General features: G+C 41.0%; 1 protein-coding gene across 4 annotated transcripts in view; it reads right to left on the minus strand.

The window, feature by feature from the left end:
- arhgef28a (Rho guanine nucleotide exchange factor 28a) overlaps positions 1-20,749 on the minus strand; it is a 54,041-nt gene that overhangs the window by 12,104 nt on the left and 21,188 nt on the right. For 2 of the 4 annotated variants that reach the window (XM_088994058.1, XM_088994060.1), the window contains 17 exons: positions 16,244-16,365; positions 14,613-14,986; positions 13,246-13,378; positions 12,814-12,925; positions 11,186-11,228; positions 8,732-8,821; positions 8,093-8,216; positions 6,345-6,483; positions 6,039-6,094; positions 4,714-4,771; positions 3,305-3,446; positions 3,016-3,140; positions 2,791-2,931; positions 2,449-2,699; positions 2,239-2,364; positions 2,055-2,172; positions 11-265 (listed from right to left, as the gene is read on the minus strand). In XM_088994058.1, coding sequence (XP_088850184.1) covers positions 11-265; positions 2,055-2,172; positions 2,239-2,364; positions 2,449-2,699; positions 2,791-2,931; positions 3,016-3,140; positions 3,305-3,446; positions 4,714-4,771; positions 6,039-6,094; positions 6,345-6,483; positions 8,093-8,216; positions 8,732-8,821; positions 11,186-11,228; positions 12,814-12,925; positions 13,246-13,378; positions 14,613-14,986; positions 16,244-16,365 — 2,409 coding nt within the window. Of the gene's footprint in view, positions 1-10; positions 266-2,054; positions 2,173-2,238; positions 2,365-2,448; positions 2,700-2,790; positions 2,932-3,015; positions 3,141-3,304; positions 3,447-4,713; positions 4,772-6,038; positions 6,095-6,344; positions 6,484-8,092; positions 8,217-8,731; positions 8,822-11,185; positions 11,229-11,810; positions 11,892-12,813; positions 12,926-13,245; positions 13,379-14,612; positions 14,987-16,243; positions 16,366-20,749 lie in introns of all 4 variants that reach the window. The other 2 variants (XM_088994057.1, XM_088994059.1) reach the window with 2 other exon arrangements.

Below are 20,749 nucleotides of genomic sequence, written 5' to 3' on the forward strand. Positions count from 1 at the left end.
GCTCCAAAACCTTTTAGTCGGCCCGTGGCAGTCTTCCAGTAAAGTAGTCCCTTGTGTTGAAGATCTCTGTGTTTGCTGTGTAGGTCCTGCTTACGAATCACCTTGCCGCTCTTTAGTTTGGCAAAGCTTTTATTCTCCAGACGGGCGAGCACTTCTTGCAGCTCTTGAGATCTCTCGTACTTACTGACAGTCAGATCCACTGCTGCGATGATATCACGAATCCGAGCCAGAGCACTTGATAAGTTGGAGTGTTCCTGACTGCCTTCTGTCGAGGGTAAGGTCATCAAGGTCAATGTTAACCCTTTCAGGGACAGAGGTTAGTACAGTGGGCAGTTGATCATGCTACGGTGTGTGTGAAAGGATTAAATATCAAATTATGTTTTCAGAATTCATTTCCACATTCATTCATTCATTCATTTGTATAATTCCAGGTTAAAGACGTCATCAACTACAATGACGCCTTGAGATATGGATTTAGTTTTATCCTTGACCACATCTGTAAAAAAAAAAACACCTGTGCTAAAATATGTTTTCCCCATTCAAATGAACGGTGATCCAATGGTATTAACTAATTCAATGCCAAGGTCATTTTCATTGGAGCAAAACCATCAAAAGCCCTCAATGCAATATTAACATAAAAGCTTACTGTATTTTCCAGTGTAAAATACATATAAAAGGCGCACCAGAGTATAAGACGCACCCCCAATGAATGGTGTATTTTCAAACTTTTTCCATATATAAGCCACACCGGACTATTAGGCGCACCTTCAATGAATGAAAAAAAGTTTTCCAAATATAATATATAAATATATAAAAGTTTTCCAAATATAAGGCACATTATAAGGCGCTACAATAGAGGCCGGCTGGGGCTACACACTACTTATTCTACATGAGGTATGGGGGGGAGATGTCATCGGTGGCTGTGAACAGTCGTTGCAAGACCTGTTGTGGCTCAATATGACTTCACATATAAGGTGCCCCGGCGTATAAGGCGCAGGGTCAACTTTTGAAGAAAATCAAGGCTTTTGGGTTAGCACTTATGCACTGGAAAATACGGTAATAAAAGAAAAAAAATGAGTCTCTGTTCTGTGAGCCGGGAAAAGGTTTGTTTCAATCTTTGCTCCGTTATTTGGCAATCAGCATTAGAAAATAGATAAATGTCATCAGATACAAAACAACATAACACCACAAAAGGTCGGAATAAAATATTGTATTTTGCGGACTATAAAATGCACCGGATTATAAAGTGCACCTTCAATGAATGACATATTTGACTAATTTGAATGACTAATGAAGGCAAATCCAATCCAATCCATTCCAATATTTAACAACTTTTTTTCATTATAATAGACGCACTGGATTATAAGGCACATGGTCATCATTTGATAATTGAAGGCTTTGAAGGTGCGCCTTATGGTGCGGAAAATACGGTATCAACTCAATCGCTGCCATTCCCGAATTTGTTCGGGTTTTGATTTATTTTTTGTGGGGGGGTTCCAATAAAGCGCTGGTCACACCATGTTAGCGCTTCAGTTGTTGTTAAAGCGCTATATTAATCAATGTGTAGGTATTGTATTCTGTACAGCCGTCCTCATTTCAACCTCAGATAACTCCAGACCCATATAACTTGGGAATTAACCCTTTTTTTCGGGTGCAAGAAGAGAATCCAAGTGTCCTAACGCTGTATTGAATATTTATGTAGCCCTAAAACTCAATATTCTGTGGGTCCTGCAATTTGAGTGACAAAAACCCTGAAAATGACAAAAACCCTGGCACTGGAGCGGACACATTTTTGGACATCGTCTGGCAGTGAATGAGTTAAAACGTGCAGCATTGAACTGATGAAAAGAACTATGGACAGAAGTGAAACAATCGGTTCGGTGAATGTTTGCACATTTGAATGTGTTCTGCCTTATAATTCAAGCAAAAAAATAGAACAAAATAAAATCAGGTGAATGATGGCTCATATCTCAAAATTATTCACAATATTACATCATTTGTGAACGTACTTGACTCATATCTCAAGGCACCACCGTACACGGAGCTTGACTTGCCTTGAGTGTAATGTAATATCCTCTCCAACAAAACTGGGTACTTGGTGATGCGCTGGGTGACTAAAAGGATAAACTCTGGAATCCCTCTTCTCCTGACCAGTGAATTATGGCTCTGTTGCTGTGAGGAGATATGCCAACATGCTGATCTTGAAAACATGCAATGTTGTATAACCTGGGGCCTCACTTTGACAAAGTTCTGGAGTTTTTTATTGTGTTGTTGAAGCTCCTTGAAGACACTGACAGCTTCCATGTGGTGACTGCAGAAATCGCCATACACTTGCTTCATTGTCTCTGCGTTTTCATCTGAGAACTGAAATGGTTATCTTCAGTTTGAAGAAAATTCCTGTTGCATGGATGGATGGTGACAATATATATTTTTTTCATCATGACCAACCTGGTGAAGCAAGATGTCTCCGATCTGATGGATGAGGTAATTTTTCTGATTCTCAGGTTGGGTGGAGGCTTGTCGACACTCCTGAATGGATCCAAAGAGGTTCCTGTGGAAGAGCAACAAGGAATCCAAACAAGGGAAGATCCGGGCCACACAATCCCAGTCGAGTTGCAGCTCCTCTAGCATTCCTCGTCTAAACACTTCGGACATGACAGTCAGAGTCTGGATGTGGTGCAGCTCAGTCTGCATTAGTTCTACGAGGAGCCAGAAAAGTGAATTATCATAATAACAAAGAGACTGAAATGCCCTAATGACTCTCAATGAGTAAATCCAGCCTGATCTCACCATAAATGACATCCTGGCGTTTGATGGCACGTCTGTCATGCTGCCTGCAGAAATCCGGACTCACTGCAAGACTCCAAGACTCTGCGTCGAGTCCCAGAAGATCGGCTGATAGATCACTGAGTAGAGGAGCATCAGCGTCATCTGCAATTTTTAAACCAGTTATAGTGTGCAGTCATTCTATCAAACATTCAAATGTTTACAAAGGTCTGATTAAGCATCAATGACCCTGCGGAGCGATTGGTTGCTCGATCGAAGGAAGAAGAATTGTATTCGGGGCGCCGTCATCGGACTGTGAGCTGTAAGCTGTCGGAATGGAATCAATCTCCATTGCTGCGGTGTCACTTGGCCTTCTATATAACAAAAAGCGGAATATAGAAACGATGTTTAGCTTAGTTTTAGGTATAAATTGCGATTTAAAATATACCTCAATAAATGCTAGCTACAAAAAGGGTTGCGGTGGAATCCATCGAATTACTGTTAATATGCAATGTTGAACTACAGCTGTCGATTTTACCTGCTGTCTAAGGAGACGGAGAGACCTTTAGAGAGAGCGTCGAGCATTTCTCGCTTTTCTTTGGTCGTTGGGGTGAGTGAGGATGATGAAGAAACGGGTGGGAAGGCGAGGGGTGTGGAGGAAGGGATGTCTTTCACAGAAGCTGAAGGATAAAACGGGATAACAGGAAATGTTTTCATTGTCAGTGGGGAAACAGCAGGTGAAGACGCCAATGTTTAAATTAAAGCCTCCACTTACAAGTCCAAATACCACAGAAAATGATTTAAAAAAACGGAGGCATCAAAATCATGAAAAACCAAGCATTTGTCTTTCTTCTCTATGGGAATGTCTGCTTACAGACCACACCACACCACACCATATACATCTAATATGAGGCCATCTGGATCACTGGTCACAGACAGTTTCAGCCTTGATGGCAATCAAGGCAATTGAAATGATGACTATATAATACTAGGGCTTTGTACAATTTTAAAAATGCTTGATGTATTTACAAAGGAAGATCTGAATACACTCCTGTTGACAGTCTCTTTAATGGACGGAATTATGAAGTAGTCAGGAAAGTCAGAAAAGGCCCACTCGAATTTCTGAACTTCATACAGGGTAGGTTCACGAACAACGAGCCACAACATATTTATTGTTTTTAATTGTTACTTCCTTTTTTCGGAAGATTAAAAATTAATCTACTTGTCCACGTTACAGTTCACCGTTAACTCATTCACTACCAGACGTGCAACAATGTGTCCGCTACAGTTTCAGGATTTTTGACACTTTCACTCAAATTGCAGGACCCACAGAATATTGAGTTTTAGGACTACATAAACATTCAATTAATCGTAAGATTCTTCTTTTATCAGAAAAAAAGATTAATTCCCAAGTTACATGGTTCTGGAGGCATCAGAGCTTGAAATAGGGCCGGCTGTACAATTTATATACTCGAACAACAGCTGAAGCTGTAACCAAGCTCTAACATGGATAAAAGGCCAATGATACCCCGTCGTGGAAGGGAAAAAACATTGCCAGAGGTTTGACCAGCGCTTTATCAGCACCATTCGCAAAAGAAAAAAAAACGGAACAAGTGCGTGAATGGCGCCCAACGTCACACTTTCCAATTCCTGAATAAATTAGGGAATGGCAGCGAATGAGTTAAGTGTTCAATGTACATTCTCATTATATGGGGATGTCCTCATGGTATGCACAAACACATATAAATGCAATCCGGAACGGAACCCCCACTAAGGCAGATTAAAATGTAACTTTTTTTTTTATGGAGTCATATGGGTGAGTCAGCGGCCAGGGTAAATGATTTGCTTTCAACAATAGGAAAAAAAAGAGGATGATGTAAGGAAGAGGCAGAAGATGGGAGATGAGATGTGGGGGAGGAGAGAGGGGACATGTAATTTCTGACTCACTCTGTGGGAGGGACATGGTCTTGCTTTTCATCAACAATGCATTCTTCTCCTGCAGCTTCTGAGGAAAAATGTCATATGAACTTAAGTTGATGAACAACATAGCTGTACTGCCTTAAAATAAAATGAGTCAAAAATCTATATCAAACATTGTTGTTTGTAAGAGAAGTCATCAAGTACTAGAAGTCATCAAGTACTAGAACTTGTACTAGAACTTGTTCTACCCAGCTTTTTGACAGCATCCCCCACTTGCCAGTGAGGCAGGAATTGATTTATTTTTCATTTAGCATTCGGACCTCTGCCGGGCATGGAAGTAGAGTGAGAGAAGGGATGACAAGTGTAATGACCCGCAACATATTGCGGCACTCAGCACTTTTGAATTTCCAGGAAGGACATTTACCAGGTAAGATTGTCATTGAGGTGCAGAGATTCTAGCACTTAACTCATTCACTGCCAGACGTGCAAAAATTTATCCACTGCAAGTGCCAGGGTTTTTGGCATTTTCACTCAAATTCCAGGACCCTCAGAATATTTAGTTATAGGACTATATAAACATTTGGTCGCATTGGAGACATTTTGGGCTGTTTTTTCATGCCATTCCAATCATCTTTCCCCATTCATTTTTTTCTTTCGCACATGACTTGTTTTTTTTAATTAAGTTCCTTGAAATCAGTGTTTAGGGTGAGTTTGTTTTCTATATTTAGTTAACTCATTCACTGACAGACAATGTGCAAAAATCTGTCCACTCCAGTGACAGGGTTTTTGTCATTTCCACTCAAATTGAGAATATTGAGTTTTAGAACTACATATTCAATGCAATGTAAGAAACCTTAGACTTTTTTCTTTCATCAGAAGAAGAGTTATCTGAACTTGAAATGGGGGTGTCTGTACAAAAGGTAAATGCTGCCTCCGCATGAAAGGGATACAACATTACCAGAGGTCTGACCAGTGCTTTATCGGCAAGAAAAACCTAAACCAGAACACGTCATATTTTCAACTCCCGAATAAATTTGGGAATAGTAGTGAATGAGTTAAAATTAAAAGGTGCAAATAAAAATGGATGTTTTGGGTCGATAACAACCTCCTGCAAGATACTTTTTTTAGGGAGAGGGCAGAATAGGAAAAATATGAATTGTTGAAAACAAAACTAAAGAAGTCATTGGATTCACATGAGCAAAAAACATTTTAGTCATCGCCAAAAACTTCTGGCCACAACTGTTTGAAACAGGGTCCAAAAAAACTTTGTGTGTTTGAAAGAACAAGCAAACACGATGAATTATTTTTGCTCTCATTGTTATGGGAGATCAAAGGGAGTGTTTGATTGTTACCTTTCCGCATTGTGTAACAGAATCTCGACAGCTCTTGTGGACATTCAAGAAACAGTCTGCAGACCAAAAACAGACAACGTCTCGCTTAATTCAACCATTTAACTGATAATCACACTAAATAAGCAATGTCCAGATGGCCATCGAAACTGCCCATCGGTGTTGACTTTGTTGAGGGAAGAAAGCTGACTTCATCTTTTCTGCAGCACCAAAACATGAAGGCAGCACGTGTGAGAGGATATATATACAAACGCTGACAGTTGAGCCACCGCAAGACATAAGACAACACCGCCGCTGTCGAATACTTACTGGAGCACTGCAGCAGCTCTTTCCCAGAAACGGACTTATCGCAGGCCACACAGACAGCAGGACCAGATGCGGGAACAAACTGATGTCCATTCGCCGCTGCGCTCTTGTCCTTCCCATCCTTTGCTTCTTTCCCTTTAACCTGAAAATAATACACATTTGCCCACAAGACTTGACATTGATTATAGTCAATGCCGGAGAGCAATGGAAGAAGAATAAAGAGCAAAGTGGGAAGTTTTCTGGTGTGATACATCTGTTGAAGGGGCGTTAGCTAAGATAAAGACATTTGAGTCAACCAGAATTGTGTTCTGGGCGACGAGTTCTGCTGTTGTGGCATTTCAACTTTGGGGGAGCATTAGGAGGGATTCCTTTATATTTTTTGGGTTGTTTTTATGTTTTCTTTTGTCACTTTGTGTTGTTGTGCATCACGTTGGAACAGATCCGGATTGTTTTTCAGCATTTTTGGCCACGACATTCATCAAGGAGGAGACTGTGCTGGGCGGTTTCGCCTTTTCGGCAGCACGAATATGCCAGCATTGTTTTTGATTGGTAGGAATGCCAGTGACTGTCATCGCTGGACACCTCTGGGGCGATTGTGCTTTTTTTGCGCCTGTAATGGGCAGCTTTTTCAAAGCCCTGCTTTGTTCAGCGGAAAGTTCGGTGCTGTTGGACAGCTGGATGGATGCATGGCTTGAGGAGATGAGACGAAAGGAGTGTCAACGTAGAGTGCCGATGCGTATGTGGAACTGTCGCGGCTTGGAATTGAAGCAGATTTACGTGTGACAGGATATGTGAGGCAGTCTGTTTTCGTTAATGGATTTCAACATTTAGCTTATAGCAGACGTGCACATTTCACCATGACGTCCCTGATCCACTGGTGAAAAGGACACTTTCATACTCTCCTCTTTTATCTAGAACGGCCTCATACAACAAAGAGGGTGCAGAAAATGCTTAAGATTGGATGACTGTGTCTTAGTGTTGTCATATTTATTTGTTCTTTTGACTTCAAGATGGCGCCACGAAAGTGGCTGCTTGTATTTTGTTTTTCTACTTCTTTCTTTCCTTTCCTCTTCCTTCCATAACTTTGCTGCTGTGAAATGTAAATTTCTCCACTGAGAGACTAATAAAGGCTAATCCAATGTTCCAATGTATATGTGTGTGTGTGTGTGTGTGTGTGTGTGTGTGTGTGTGTGTGTGTGTGTGTGTGTGTGCGTGTGTGAGTGTGTGTGTGTGTGTGTGTGTGTGCGCGTGTGTGAGTGTGCGTGTGTGTGTGTGTGTGTGTGTGTGTGTGTGTGTGTGTGTGTGTGTGTGTGTGTGTGTGTGTGTGTGTGTGTGTGTGTGTTTGTGTGTGTGTGTAAGGAACATTTATTTTCCTAGCTAACTTTCCAAGGAGTTAATGTTTGTTACGTCGTATATGTGCATTCTCTGAAACACGTGACTATGCCGTGTGTACTACCAAATGTGTTTTGGTTCCTCAGGATGTTCGGCATTATGTAAGAAGATATTTTTTCAGTGTCCTGTTGCTAAGACCTGAGGAGAGGGGAATTTTCTCCCTCGCCAAATAAAGGCACCCTGCACAGAGAGCGGCTCCCCAGCAAAGGAATTCAAAACCCAGCTTGTCTGAGACACGGTAAACCCTTTATAGCTCCACTATGGGTGTGAGTCACTGTACATGGACACGAGTATTAAACGCAGGGGTGAACCTTAATCCCTGGAGGAATGACAGTTTTTCAGAGTGGCAAAGACCTCACCTTGGTTTTGTTGCGAGTGCTTGACATCCTGCTCTTGAGGAAACTGAAGGTCCGGCTCACTTTGTACCTCTCTGACTCGACCTTGGACGGGATTATGTATTTGTCCCACTCTTCATCTTCAATCCTGTTCCGGTGTAAACATTTCAGTTATTCGTCAGTCATCACCTAGCGATGCGCAACTCCTAATATTAGTATCCTAACACTACCACAGATTTAATAACCTGGGATCATGCTGGGATGAAAGAATGTCCAGAGAGTCTTCCAGTGCTATACTAGACTATTTCTCTTGATAACATGCTCAGCATGCTTGGGTGTCACTATGGACTCGAGTGGATGCTATTTATAGCATGACCTTGGAGAGATGTAATTAAGAACATGTCAACTATTAGCAGCAACTTAAAACTAGTTCCGTTCGGCGCTAGACTAGAGAGGCATTTAAGGCGGAGCATCAAGAAGAAAACGGCATGCAACAGGACGTCAAACCAATGCTGTGTCCTAAACATGGGCGTCACAGCAGAATCAGAGGGTTATATGTGCAGAACGGATGTTGTTAACAAAGGGAAAGGAACGGCAAAACCAAAGTACAAACAAGTCGAGCCATACATGCATGGCTGTTAGGCCGCTTTGGTGAACACATACTCTTTAAGGAACTCTGTGAGGGTGAGGTGTTGGAGTGATGCGCTGCTCTCTTCCTCTGCGGACTGGGCCCGCTTACGGAAACCCAAAACCCTGTATGATGGATATAGCACACCTCAAACCAGGCTGTTGGGCTTTTTTAGAAGGGGATGGGGGTTCCACTAGAAAATTTTAGTATGTTAAGTGATTGAGGTTCCTAAAAACGAGTCAGATTTTAGTAAGCCATTTGTGTTTACTGGATTGTAAAACAATGACAGGGACTTTCTTCCAAAGGATGAACTGTCGAGGAAAAGGTTTCTTCAGCTGTCATCTGTACTTCTTCGAAGGTATCGGACGTTTCGCTCCTCATCCAAAGAGCTTCGTCAGGGAAGTAAACTTGTGCTGGTGGTGCGGCAATTTTTGAAAAACAGCAAAACCCTTCACTAAATCGCCATGGTGGTTTAATTTAGACCGTGCTTACAACAGACTTCTTAGGTTGTTACCACGTAGCCTTAGTCATGCTAATGAGGTGATACCTGAGCTAATGAGGCAATCAGAGTCAGGGATGGAACATTAGAGGTAATAAGACAGAACAAAACAGATAATCAGATTGGCTTAGGAATAGTCTACTCCTCCCCCAACCTGAGAGCAGGGACCTATCAGAGCAGAGGTCTGGCATCGATGCCTCTGTTCATTAGGGATATATATAGGTCCAGAGTTATCAGCACAACTTTAGTTCGCTGACGAAGCTCTTTGGATGAGGAGCGAAATGTCCAACACCTTCAAAGAAGGACAGATGAAGAAACCTTTTCCTCGATGGACCACACCTATACGAGTGAGATCCTACACAGACATATAGGATGAACTGCATTTAAATGACAGCCATGATTTATGGAATTGCCAATGTAACATGATTATCTAAAAATGTTCCTCTGTTAGTAAGGTATGGTTATTAGTGAGGGCAAAATGAATTAGGATATTACAGACTAACGAACCTGTGACCCAAAACAACAGCCAAATTAAATGGAGACTTATCTGTCATTCTGAATGAAATCATTCCGACTGAAGATCTTATTACGTCTGCCGTGACCTATTCCTCTACACTTGCCACTTCCTTAAATCAAATCAGCTGTCTCATCACGTGGCACTGATGTAAACGTCGCGTTATTTGTCAAGACGGGGTTTGTTCGTCTATTTAGCACAGTAGTCGTAAATATTTTAACATGTTTATTAAAGTAACAGATTGAAGCGATGAATGGGGCGGGGGAGTTACAAGCACTGTATGTTCCGGACTACAAGGCGGATTATAAAATGCACCGTCAATGAATGCCATACTTTAAAACGTTTTCCATATTTAAAGCACACTGGATCATAAAGTGCATGGCCATCTTTTGAAAAAAATTGAAGTTCTTCTGTAGCAGAGAAACTCTGGTATGACTGTAAATTTTCAACTATGTCACTGCCCACCTATGTCAAAATAGAGCATGCACAGGCTTAATCCGAATGAGTACTGTATTTTCTGGTGTATAAGGCGCACCCAAAAGGCTTAATTTTCTTCAAAAGGTGACCCTGCACCTTATATCCAGGTGTGCATGATATGTGAAGTAATATTGAGCCACTCTTGTCAGTAGCCACCGACTCAATTTCCTCCTGTATTAGAAGTAGTGCGTGACCCAATACTCTACTGTAGTGCCTTATAATGTGGTGTGCCTTATATTTTGAAAATGTTGATATATTTATATATTATATTTGGAAAACATTTTTTCATTCATTGAAGGTGCGCCTTATAGTCCGGTGTGCCTTATACTGTATATAGTAAAAGTAAAAAAAAATACACCATTCATTGGGGGTGCACCTTATACATGGGAAAATACAGTAGTTTTTATGATGCTTGTTTGGATTTGCATATGCAAGCCCCGTTGATCTGGATGAATCGTAATTAAAAAGATGATTATGAATGGAAATTAAGATGTTTATGTGGAGTATTTTGATTTTTCGATCATTTGGTTTCTAGGTTCCATGTATACCCCGCCTGGTATGAAATTAACAAAGGGGAATTAAAAATGATTGTGAGTAAAATAAAAAATGAAGTGGGTGTACAGTATTGTACAGCACATGTTAAGACAGTTTACCAGATGTAACACGGCTATTCATATTCTACATAGAGTGTTAAAATGTCAAAGGGTCACGGCATGGATGTTGCTGTTTATTTTGAGGTTATTTTGAGGTTGCAATCAGAACATATACTGGCCCTCGCCGGGCTCGCAAAAGGAAGTGTGTCACATCCTGCCCCTCAGACCCCAAACACAGCTCGAACACTGAGGTCTCACACACTGTACACACGCCATCAGAAGTAATCTCTTACTGCAGACTAAGAGTGGTGCCTAAAAAGGGCGATAGTCTGTTTTGACATTTGAGTTAGGCCCATACAGTCCAGTGGATCTCGTCTCAGCTCATATAGCGAGCCAATGCGGTTACCTCTTTTCTTTGGAGGTCTCTGTCAGGTTCAGCACACTCTGCTCTGTAATGTCGTGTCAGAGAAAGACAAATGAGTGAGTGAGAATTAAATTGCATTCATGGTAAGGCAGTTATTACAAACAGAGTGAACCCAAAGCCAGAGGTTGAAACATCCATTCCATTGGTAGAGTAGTAAAAAAGTACAAATGCCGTACACCCGCAAAAAGACAGACCAAACATGGCACCAAGTTTTTGCAAAGCATAAACGGGCGGCATTGAAAATAGCACAGAAAAACACCAGATGAAGTCAAGCAGTAACCTTTGAGTAACCTTCAAACCCTTTATTAGCCTTCTCCAAAGCGGCAAGGAAGTTCAAAAAGACAGGCCCAGATTTCAAATTAAGTCAACTTGTGGGTAAAATGGTCGCAACTTTTTTATTTGGTGACACGTTGTCATATTTCTCTTTAAATAATTACCACGTATCAGTAAAAGCTGCGAACACTCACAGTCGACGATCCAAATAGTACCTCGAATGTTGTTTGGTGAATCTTTTGATTGACACTAGATTTTCCCCCATTAAGAGAAATACTTAAATGCCCACAGAAAATCCCGGCGGCGGGTTCTTGCTTCGCTCTAATTTACTTACTAACTTGGTTGAGGCGAGAAAGCGATTTAGAGAGAGATAAAGCCTGAAGTAGAGAACGACCACTGCTGCTGAATGCACCATCTACAGAGTTGACACAGAGTAATGGCATTGTCTTACAACAATGTCAACTAAACACATTCAGTGATATAAATACTCTACACATATTTATTTAAAGTGGTACAGTATTTTTTTTTATCATATTGTAAAGAAAATGATACCAAGATGAATTTCCCACTGGACCAATTGGTCGATTTCACTCAAGCACAACACTGGTCACTTACTGTACCAAAATAATACCATCTCTACATTGAAGAATATTGGTGGCTGTATCAATGATACAGTGTATCATGCTTAGCGGTTGTTTTCCTCGATTGAGGCTTTCAACAAGGTGGACGGAATTACAAAGAAGTCAGGAAACAGCCTACTAGAACTCCTGAACTTCATTCAAGGTAGCGTCACGATCACTGAGCCAGCAAACTATTTAATGTTTTTATTTTTTAATTCCTTTTTTCTGAAGATTAAAAATCAATGAAATTGACCAGGTTACTGGTCACCGTTAACTCATTCGCTCCCAGACGTGCAAAAATGTGTCCACTCCAGAGCCAGGGTTTTTGTCATTTTCACTCAAACTCCAGGACCCACATAATATTGAGTTTGAGGACTACCTAAACATTGAATTCAGCGTAAGAAAAGTTAGACTGTCTTATTTCATTGGAAAAAAATAGTTAGTTCTTAATTCCCAAGTTATATGGGTCTGCAGTTATATGAGCATGAAATGGGGGCGGCTGAACAAAAGGCAAATGCCGCCCCCTCGTTGGAGGGAAGAACATTGCCAGAGGTCTGACCAGTGCTTTATCAGCACCCCCACCCCCGCAAGAAAAAACAAATTCGGGAAAGACGCTCCACGTCATATTTTCAAATCCAAATATCCGGCCTTTTTATTGACTTCAGCCAGTCACAGAACAGAGAAGTGAGAGAGGAAAAGGGTTCAGGGTCCGCTCACCTTCTGCCAGGTCGGTGATAGTTGCATCTCTGTTTAGCAAAGGCCGTGAGGGCCTCGCCTTGGGGGAAGAGTAGGAGTACGAGCGCAGTCGAACCTCACCTTCTTCTGGGTTCTAAGAAAATAGCAGAGAGAAGCAAAAACAGCTTGAGAACAGAACATTGTCCAATAACACTGGAAAAAAAAATCAATCAATGTGTCTGACCCTTTATCACAACATGGAGCTGTTGACAACGTTTACGCATCTGCCAATTGATATTTTAAAACAAACTCCAAAAGATTGATTCAACCCTTTTGAAAATGTTGCAATTTGTGTCCCGAGAGAGAGTTGATTTTATTCGGGTAAACAATGTAAAAGCAGAGCCCATTTTATCACAAACCGGAGGTGACACAATCAAGTTTTTATTTGCAGAAATTATGAATGCAGCACAATACCTTTGAGGGCTTTTGCGTGCTGTCCAAGTGAGATCTGTTAAAGTCTGGTGAGCTGCACTTCAGCTTTGAAGCTGAGCAAGGGTAGGAGTGTCCCAGGATGTCCTCTTCTCCACTGTCACACTCTAGACTGGGACTGTTGACACAAAGGCCATTAGCTGATTATTTTCCATGTCGACAATATTTCCTTGTTCAATAACCACACACATTTAAAGAGTCTGAAAAAAAAATCATCTGATGGTTTCTGAGGAAAAATAGTTGCTGGCGGTCTAATTAACTCATTCACTGCCATTCCCGAATGATTTCGTGAATTGAAAAGTGTGACGTGGAGCACCATTCCCGAATTTGTTCAGGTTTAAGTTTTTCTTGTGGGGTGTGCCGATAAAGCGCTACTATATAAATCACTATGTCGCCTTTGTGTGCATTGTATGTCGTGCATTGTATTGTATTGTGGACAGCCACCCTCATTTCAAGCTCAGATAACTCCAGACCCATATAACTGAGGAATTAACATTTTTTTCTGATGAAAGAAGAGAGTCTAATGTCTCCTACACTGAATTGAATGTTTATGTAGTCCTAAAACTAAATATTCTGTGGGTCGTGGAATTTGACTGAAAATGACAAAAACCCTGGCACTGGAGGGGACACATTTTTGCACATGGTCTGGCAGTGAATGAGTTAATTTAAGTCTGACATTTTGCGAAGGGAAGGAAGTTTCTATGAAATCACCACAAACGGTTGACATTTTTAGAAGCATTCAAATATGAATTACAAATTTAAAACATCTCTCATCCCATTTTCCGTACCGCTTATTCCTCATTAGGGTCGCGGGGGTTGCTGGAGCCTATCTCAGCTGTCTTCGGGCACGAGGCGGGGGACACCCTGAATTGGTTGCCAGCCAATCGCAGGGCACACAAAGACGTACAACAGTCACTCTCACACTCATACCTAGGGATAATTTGGAGTGGTCAATCTGCCTGCCATGCATGTTTTTGGAGTGTGGGAGGAAACCGGAGGACCCGGAGAAAACCCACACGGGTCCGGGGAGAACATGCAAACTCCACACAGGGAGGCCGGACCGGGACACGAACCGGCGACCTCTGCACTGTGAAGCCGGTGTGCTAACCACTCGACTACTGGGCCGCCCCCTAAATTTAAAACATGTTGTAGTTATTCTAGATTACAAAGAAAGTCCAATGAGAAATTTTGAATTTATCTGCTGTGAATTGAAGGAGAAGCCGGCTGTTGTTGAAATGTTATTATATATTCTTATCTTTTTTTTTTACTTTCACGTTGAACATGTAGTCAGGATATCCTTTTTGCTTTCAAGCCAGAGTGTTAAAAAAATCTTCATGAGTACTGTGTCGTACCTCAGTCCACGTGTCGCCGCTGGCAAGTTGCATCCTCTGCTGTTCAAAGTGGGAGAGACTGGTAGGTTGGATTGCGGCTGTCGTTTCTGACCGCCCTCAAACAAGCGGAAGGCGGAAGCCAGGGGGGAGGATGGGAACGATGGGGGGGAAGCAAAGGGAGAAGAGGGAGAAGGAGGAGAGATGTGGCGAGGTGATTCCTTGGATTTCTCTGGGCCTGGGCTTTGGACAGCCCTTGTGCCATTTTGTGGTGTGGATGGGGGAGGATTTTTCGGACAGGTCCTTGAATCAGGGGGTTTCATGGAGAAAGGCTCCCAGCAAAGGCTGCCAACATCAGTCGGTGGGCAAGAGTGGTATTTCATATCAACATCATCCGCCTGGAAAAACACATTGAAAAGTGTTCACACATATATTATTAGTGTGCAATAATTCAACCAGTGGTGGGCTGTCAGGGCCTGCAATGTCTTCTCTGCTGGCCTAAAAATATCTGAATCACGGAATTATGTTAATTATAATTTGTCCATGAAGTAATTCCAAATTGTCTTACAGCTTCCTTTCATTACTTTTCCCCAGTTGAGCTGCTTCCAGGTGTGTTTTCGTATTTAAGCATTTAACCAATCACGTTTCAGCCATCATTAGTTACCTGGGTCAGAACTACCCGTACACCTTCATAATCAGTTCTCCAGGCCCTGGAGCATAACGATCAATGTCGATGAAAGTGTTGCTTGAACCAATCAGAGTTCGAGTTGGCAACCCAAGGCCTGCCGGAAGGCGCAGCAAACTATGATTGGCTCTTCACGTGATTGGCTAGTTACTTGCCAATCATAGCCACTAGGGATAAGAGCAGACTGTCTAGAGCTAGCACTATATCAGTTGCGAGCTGCATGAGCAAATACATTTTTGTGTGGATTTAATAGCAGTCTTGTCAACCCACAATGGCTGAAGGAGGAGAAGAAATTGATTTGGTTGCAGATATACTGTTAAAGCCATTTTCAAGATGGACTTTTCAAGAATAGATGGGCATCATGAAGAAAGGTTAGACAGCCCCGAAGCTAGCAAAAATAGCAAATTATATAGCAATTTTATGAGGTTATCATGAATCCACAAGTTCATAGTAAAAATTCGAAACGTTTAATGACAATATTTCTTACGTTTGTACAAGCACTCGCAGCTGTGGATTGATTCAGACATAGCACTACTGAAGGCCCAGCGATGAAATCCACGGCCCACCACTGATTTCAACCATATACAATTCTTAAAAAATAAAGAGTTTGCGTTACTCCTTTTTTCAGTATTGGTTTTTGAGTTACATGCCTTCATTTCTGTCAAATATGACTTTGGATGCCACGTGGGAGAAGAAGGAACAATTAGATGAACGAGGAAAAGTGCATCACCTATTTCGTCCCCCCCAACCCAACCCCACACTTTATTTTTGCAGCTGGATCAAGCTATAGAAAATGCCAACGTCCACACCCTCACTCTAACAAACAATCACAAAACTGTTTTTTTTTTTTTTTTTACTTGAGTGAAAGTTTGACTGTTACAAACTAGAATGATCCAGAGCATATACAGACTTTGCTCAAACGTAAATAAACATGCTACAGTACAGTGTATGCATTCATTGCCCTACTCACTTGGTGCACCACCATGGCGTTGGCAAATACTCCGTCTTTCCCGTGGATCATCGCTGACAGCCTGGCAGCGGCAGTCAGAGTCGGGGACGAGGTTTGGCTCTCGCCTATGGACTGGCTTTTTTCTGTTGGGAAGCGATTTTTCAATATTACATTTTGGTTTCTACAGTAACGGAAAATAACCCCTCACAAACACAGGAAGTGACATAGACATCCTGGGCAGTTAAGCGAGGCAAGACTCCATATGTGTATGTGTCTCAAATGCTCTTTGCACACACACGTGAAAGGATGTGTCAGGCGTTGTGCCAAGGCATCTGTAGACTTGTTCCTCCCCCCACCTGAATTTTCGGTGTGGCAGTGGTAAGAAGATAACTTCCAGTGAGCACACAGTAGCACTGAGGGGAACATATTCTACACAGTGGAGCCACTGTGAGAGGCAGCCAGGTTTAGCTTTGAAAAAAAATGCTCTTAAAACACACATGCAGTCTTTACAAAACTTAGCTTCAAGTCACTTTTCCTGGGAATAAATCCAGGCAGTAGTTTTAGTATTAGTTTAGTATGTGGGGATGAAATAATGAAATTCAGCCTTACAGTCTTTGATTTTTATGCCTGTGCGTCTGTCTTGGTTTTAACTTATTCACTGCCAGACGATGTACAAAAATGTGTCCACTCCAGTGCCAGGGTTTTTATCATTTTCACTCAAATTGCAGGACCTACAGAATATTGAGTTTTAGGACTACTTTTATTTTTACCACTATTTTTTCTGCTGAAAGAAGAGAGTCTAAGGTTTCTAAAGCAGTATTGAAAGTTTTTGCACGTCTGGCAGTGAATGAGTTAACTTGGTTTATGTCATACTTGGATTTATAGTGTCATCGCTTTATAAAAAGGACCACACTTTTGAAACGTGTAACCATGTTTCAAAAGCATTGCTTTTGAACTCAGAAACAGCTGTCACTCAAAACGGCAAAAGTTAGTTTGTGCTTCCGGGCTGCTGGCACAACACAGTGAGAGGAAAGAAGTCCAATTTTATCGAGGAGACTGGATCAGACCAGCAAATGGCTTTACTTCCTGTTGGCTGCGAGTCCAATAAATCTGAGAACCCACAAGGAGTCAAACAGACATTGATGAGAGAACCAGATGAGACTTGGTTCATTCATGTGTAACATTAAAAGGTACGAAATCAGATGTAAGTCACACATCTGTATGATATAAACAACACGTATCTCCTTGATCACGACCTCCAAACTCCTGGAGTACACCATATGTCTGAAACGTAAAGTCACCAGATGTTGCAGCAGAAATCAGCACTAAAAATATTGCAAGGAGAACTGTTTAATAACACATTGAGGGGACTGTACACAAAAAAAAGATTTGAGTAAATGTACTAAAATATTGTTTTAACATTTCACCAAAACTGTGCCCGATGATGGCCGCCGTCACCCAAAACGAGTTGCAAGGTGATATACTAGAACCTTCAAAGAACAAATGTGAAAACTTGGAAAAAAGAGACTGTATTTTCCAGTGTATAAGGCGCACTGGAGTATAAGGTGCACCCACAATGAATGGTGTATTTTCAAACATTTTCCATATATAAGATGCACCGGACTACTATATAATGTGCTGCTTCAATGAAACATAAAAATAGTTTCCAAATATAATAAATAGATAAAGGTTTTCCAAATATAAGGTATACCATATTATAAGGCGCTACAGTGGAGGCTGTGGTAACGCACTACTTCTTCTACAGGGGGAAATGGAGTCAGTGGCTGCTGACAGTAGTGGCCAAAACTGTTTTGACTCAAGATTACTTGACATATAAGGTGCACCGGCGTATAAGGTGCAGGGGCATCTGTTGAAGAAAATGAAGGCTTTTGGGTGTGCCTTATACACCGGAAAATACGGTACTTCGAAATTTGAGTTGCCCAGTACAATATGAGCATGACAACTAGGTAAATATCAATTGTATGAAGAAATTAATTTTAACAAGCAGACAAACATGTAGCTTGAAAGCATATCAAGTAGAGATGAGCGTGATAATAACCACGCAGACCTGCTGACAAATGGCAAAACATTGCCCCAACAATGTGGAACATCTTCATAAATTTCACTTTAGTTTCTCAATTGGAGCAACTAATTAATCAAATCAACCAGTGTCATGAATGGAATGTGTTGTCTAACTTCAGTGTATTGATTGAGGGTCCAAAAGTGTTTGAAAGAGGATTTCATTTCATATAAACCCCATTCTGGAACACTGACAGAGGGGGGGCTAATAATTCAGCTGCTGGACCTGGTTGGAAGCCACAGCTGGCTGCTACGGCCTGGATCATTGTGACACCTCCGACCCATTAACCACTGCCTGGTGATCATTACTGTCAGCCATGAGATCTGTGTTTAACATTAGTTAACGGAGGAATAACAGAGAAGCCAGGGGGAGATCATATTACTCACACTGTTGAGCGATGTCTGCGTGCAGGTTGCCATTTCAAAGAAGGTTTCGCGAAATATATAACAGCATGTCAAGCTATTTGTTTAGGACCGTGCCCAGAGAAGGTATAAGTGAAGGGATGTGATATTCAAAGCATATCCCTGAGCGGGCACAAACCCTATACAGTAGCGGTGCCTGCATAGCTTAAAAGTGTCAAAAGCTCTTCCAGAAAAGTAAGACAAAGACGGCAGTCAGTGGCAGGTCTCCAGACCAGGGCAGTAAAACACAGAGAGTGACCCTTCAACCCATGCACACCCCTGGGAGGGAGTCATCGAAAGGAAGGCAGCGTGGAAAAAAAAAAGGGGGGGGGGGGGGTAGGCAGGTTTGTCACAAGGGCTCTTTCTCAAGGTTCACTCTGTTTGGAGGCTCCCGGGGAACATTCAACATAAACAGTCGTACCTGTCATTGGGGCGAGAGCTTCGTGTTCTTTGTGAGCACAAAAACATGAATCATCGAAGCCTTTTCTGCTTTCATGAGGTCTTTTTTTAGTGCTACATTGAACATCTGTTACATTCAGGAGAGGCCAAAATCATTGGAAGGAAAGTAAAATTATAAACTGACTCTAAAAATAGTAACAAAAAAATTACATCAAAGCAAAAGAAGCCCTTTTTTCATCTCCGGATTTTAGAAAGGGCTATTTATACAGCACTAACAATTGACCACCAAAATCCACAAATCCACCGTGAGTAACGACACCTGCAATTGGTCCAAGCATCACATTGCGTCTTACCATTATGTTTACATTTCAACTGACCAAAAGATCCCAGGGGAGGAAAAACTTACGCGGACAGTTATCAGCCTTTAGAGAGACGAAATAAACATCACGGTTATCACACCTGAAAACATATTATTATCCTTCATTTTAATTTATTTTTATGAGATTGGCCTGTTACCAGACATCCCAAACCATCAGGTACACAATACAGAATGTTTCAGTCCACGTGGCCCATTTAAACTAACTAAACCCACCATATGATCCATGTTTGTAACTCAAAAAACTTGTATCTCAAACAACCATTCCCAATTGAAATAAATGCAAATACCATTAATCTGTTACACCCTCACAATAACTTGGATGTGTTTTTAATAATAATAATAATAATAATAATAATAATAATATATAAATATATATTTTTTACTTCAAGATGGTGCCGCGAGAGTAGCTGCTTTCACAGCAGGTCCTGTATTTTGTTTTTCTACTTCTTCCTTTCCCTTCCTCTTACTTTCATCACTTTGCTGCTGTGAAATGTAAATTTCTCCACTGTGAGGCTAATCCAATAACAACAACAACAACAATAATAATAATAATAATAATAATAATAATAATAATAATAATAATAATAATAATAATAATAATAATAATAATAATAAATTATTATTATTATTATTATTATTATTATTATTATTATTATTATTATTATTATTATTATTATTAAAAACACATCCAAGTTATTAATACCAAGTTGTTAATACTAATAATAATAATAATTTTACATTACTGAAAGTGACATAATTCGATAGTGTTGGTTGTTTATAAACATTTTGAGTACCACAACACTGTCGATCCTTGATTGCATTTCGCTTTGAGTTAGCATTAGGCTTGTGAATTTAAGGCAAAGTTAAGCGATTGTCCTGTATTTTGTTCCAATGAAGTCACATTATTGCTACAGGTAGTGCCTCCAGATAATCAGGCATCAAATTAAGTCAGTTGACAGAACTTGAATCGTTCTGTGCCCTAAAATTTTCTGTACATAGTTGCCCTGGCTAATCGGCAGTGTTAGGTGAGTGATAATGAGATCATCTCCCGCTAGTTCATTCATGTAATGGAACGTTGATAAGTAGAATTTAAGCATTACTGTTTATTGTCTGAATTTGTAATGTGACTTTGACAGCTGAACTTGTTCACTGTTCAAAGTCTGGATGCTGTAAGTCTACTTAAAATTCAAGTGAGCCACTCATTCGGGCCAAGCCTTTATATGGTCAATTTGATTGTAGTGTTCGTGTTTTTTGGCTTGCTAATACAA

This window comes from Hippocampus bargibanti, linkage group LG04, assembly GCF_051943395.1.
Source record: "Hippocampus bargibanti isolate YZ-2025 linkage group LG04, ASM5194339v1, whole genome shotgun sequence".
Lineage (NCBI taxonomy): Eukaryota > Metazoa > Chordata > Actinopteri > Syngnathiformes > Syngnathidae > Hippocampus > Hippocampus bargibanti.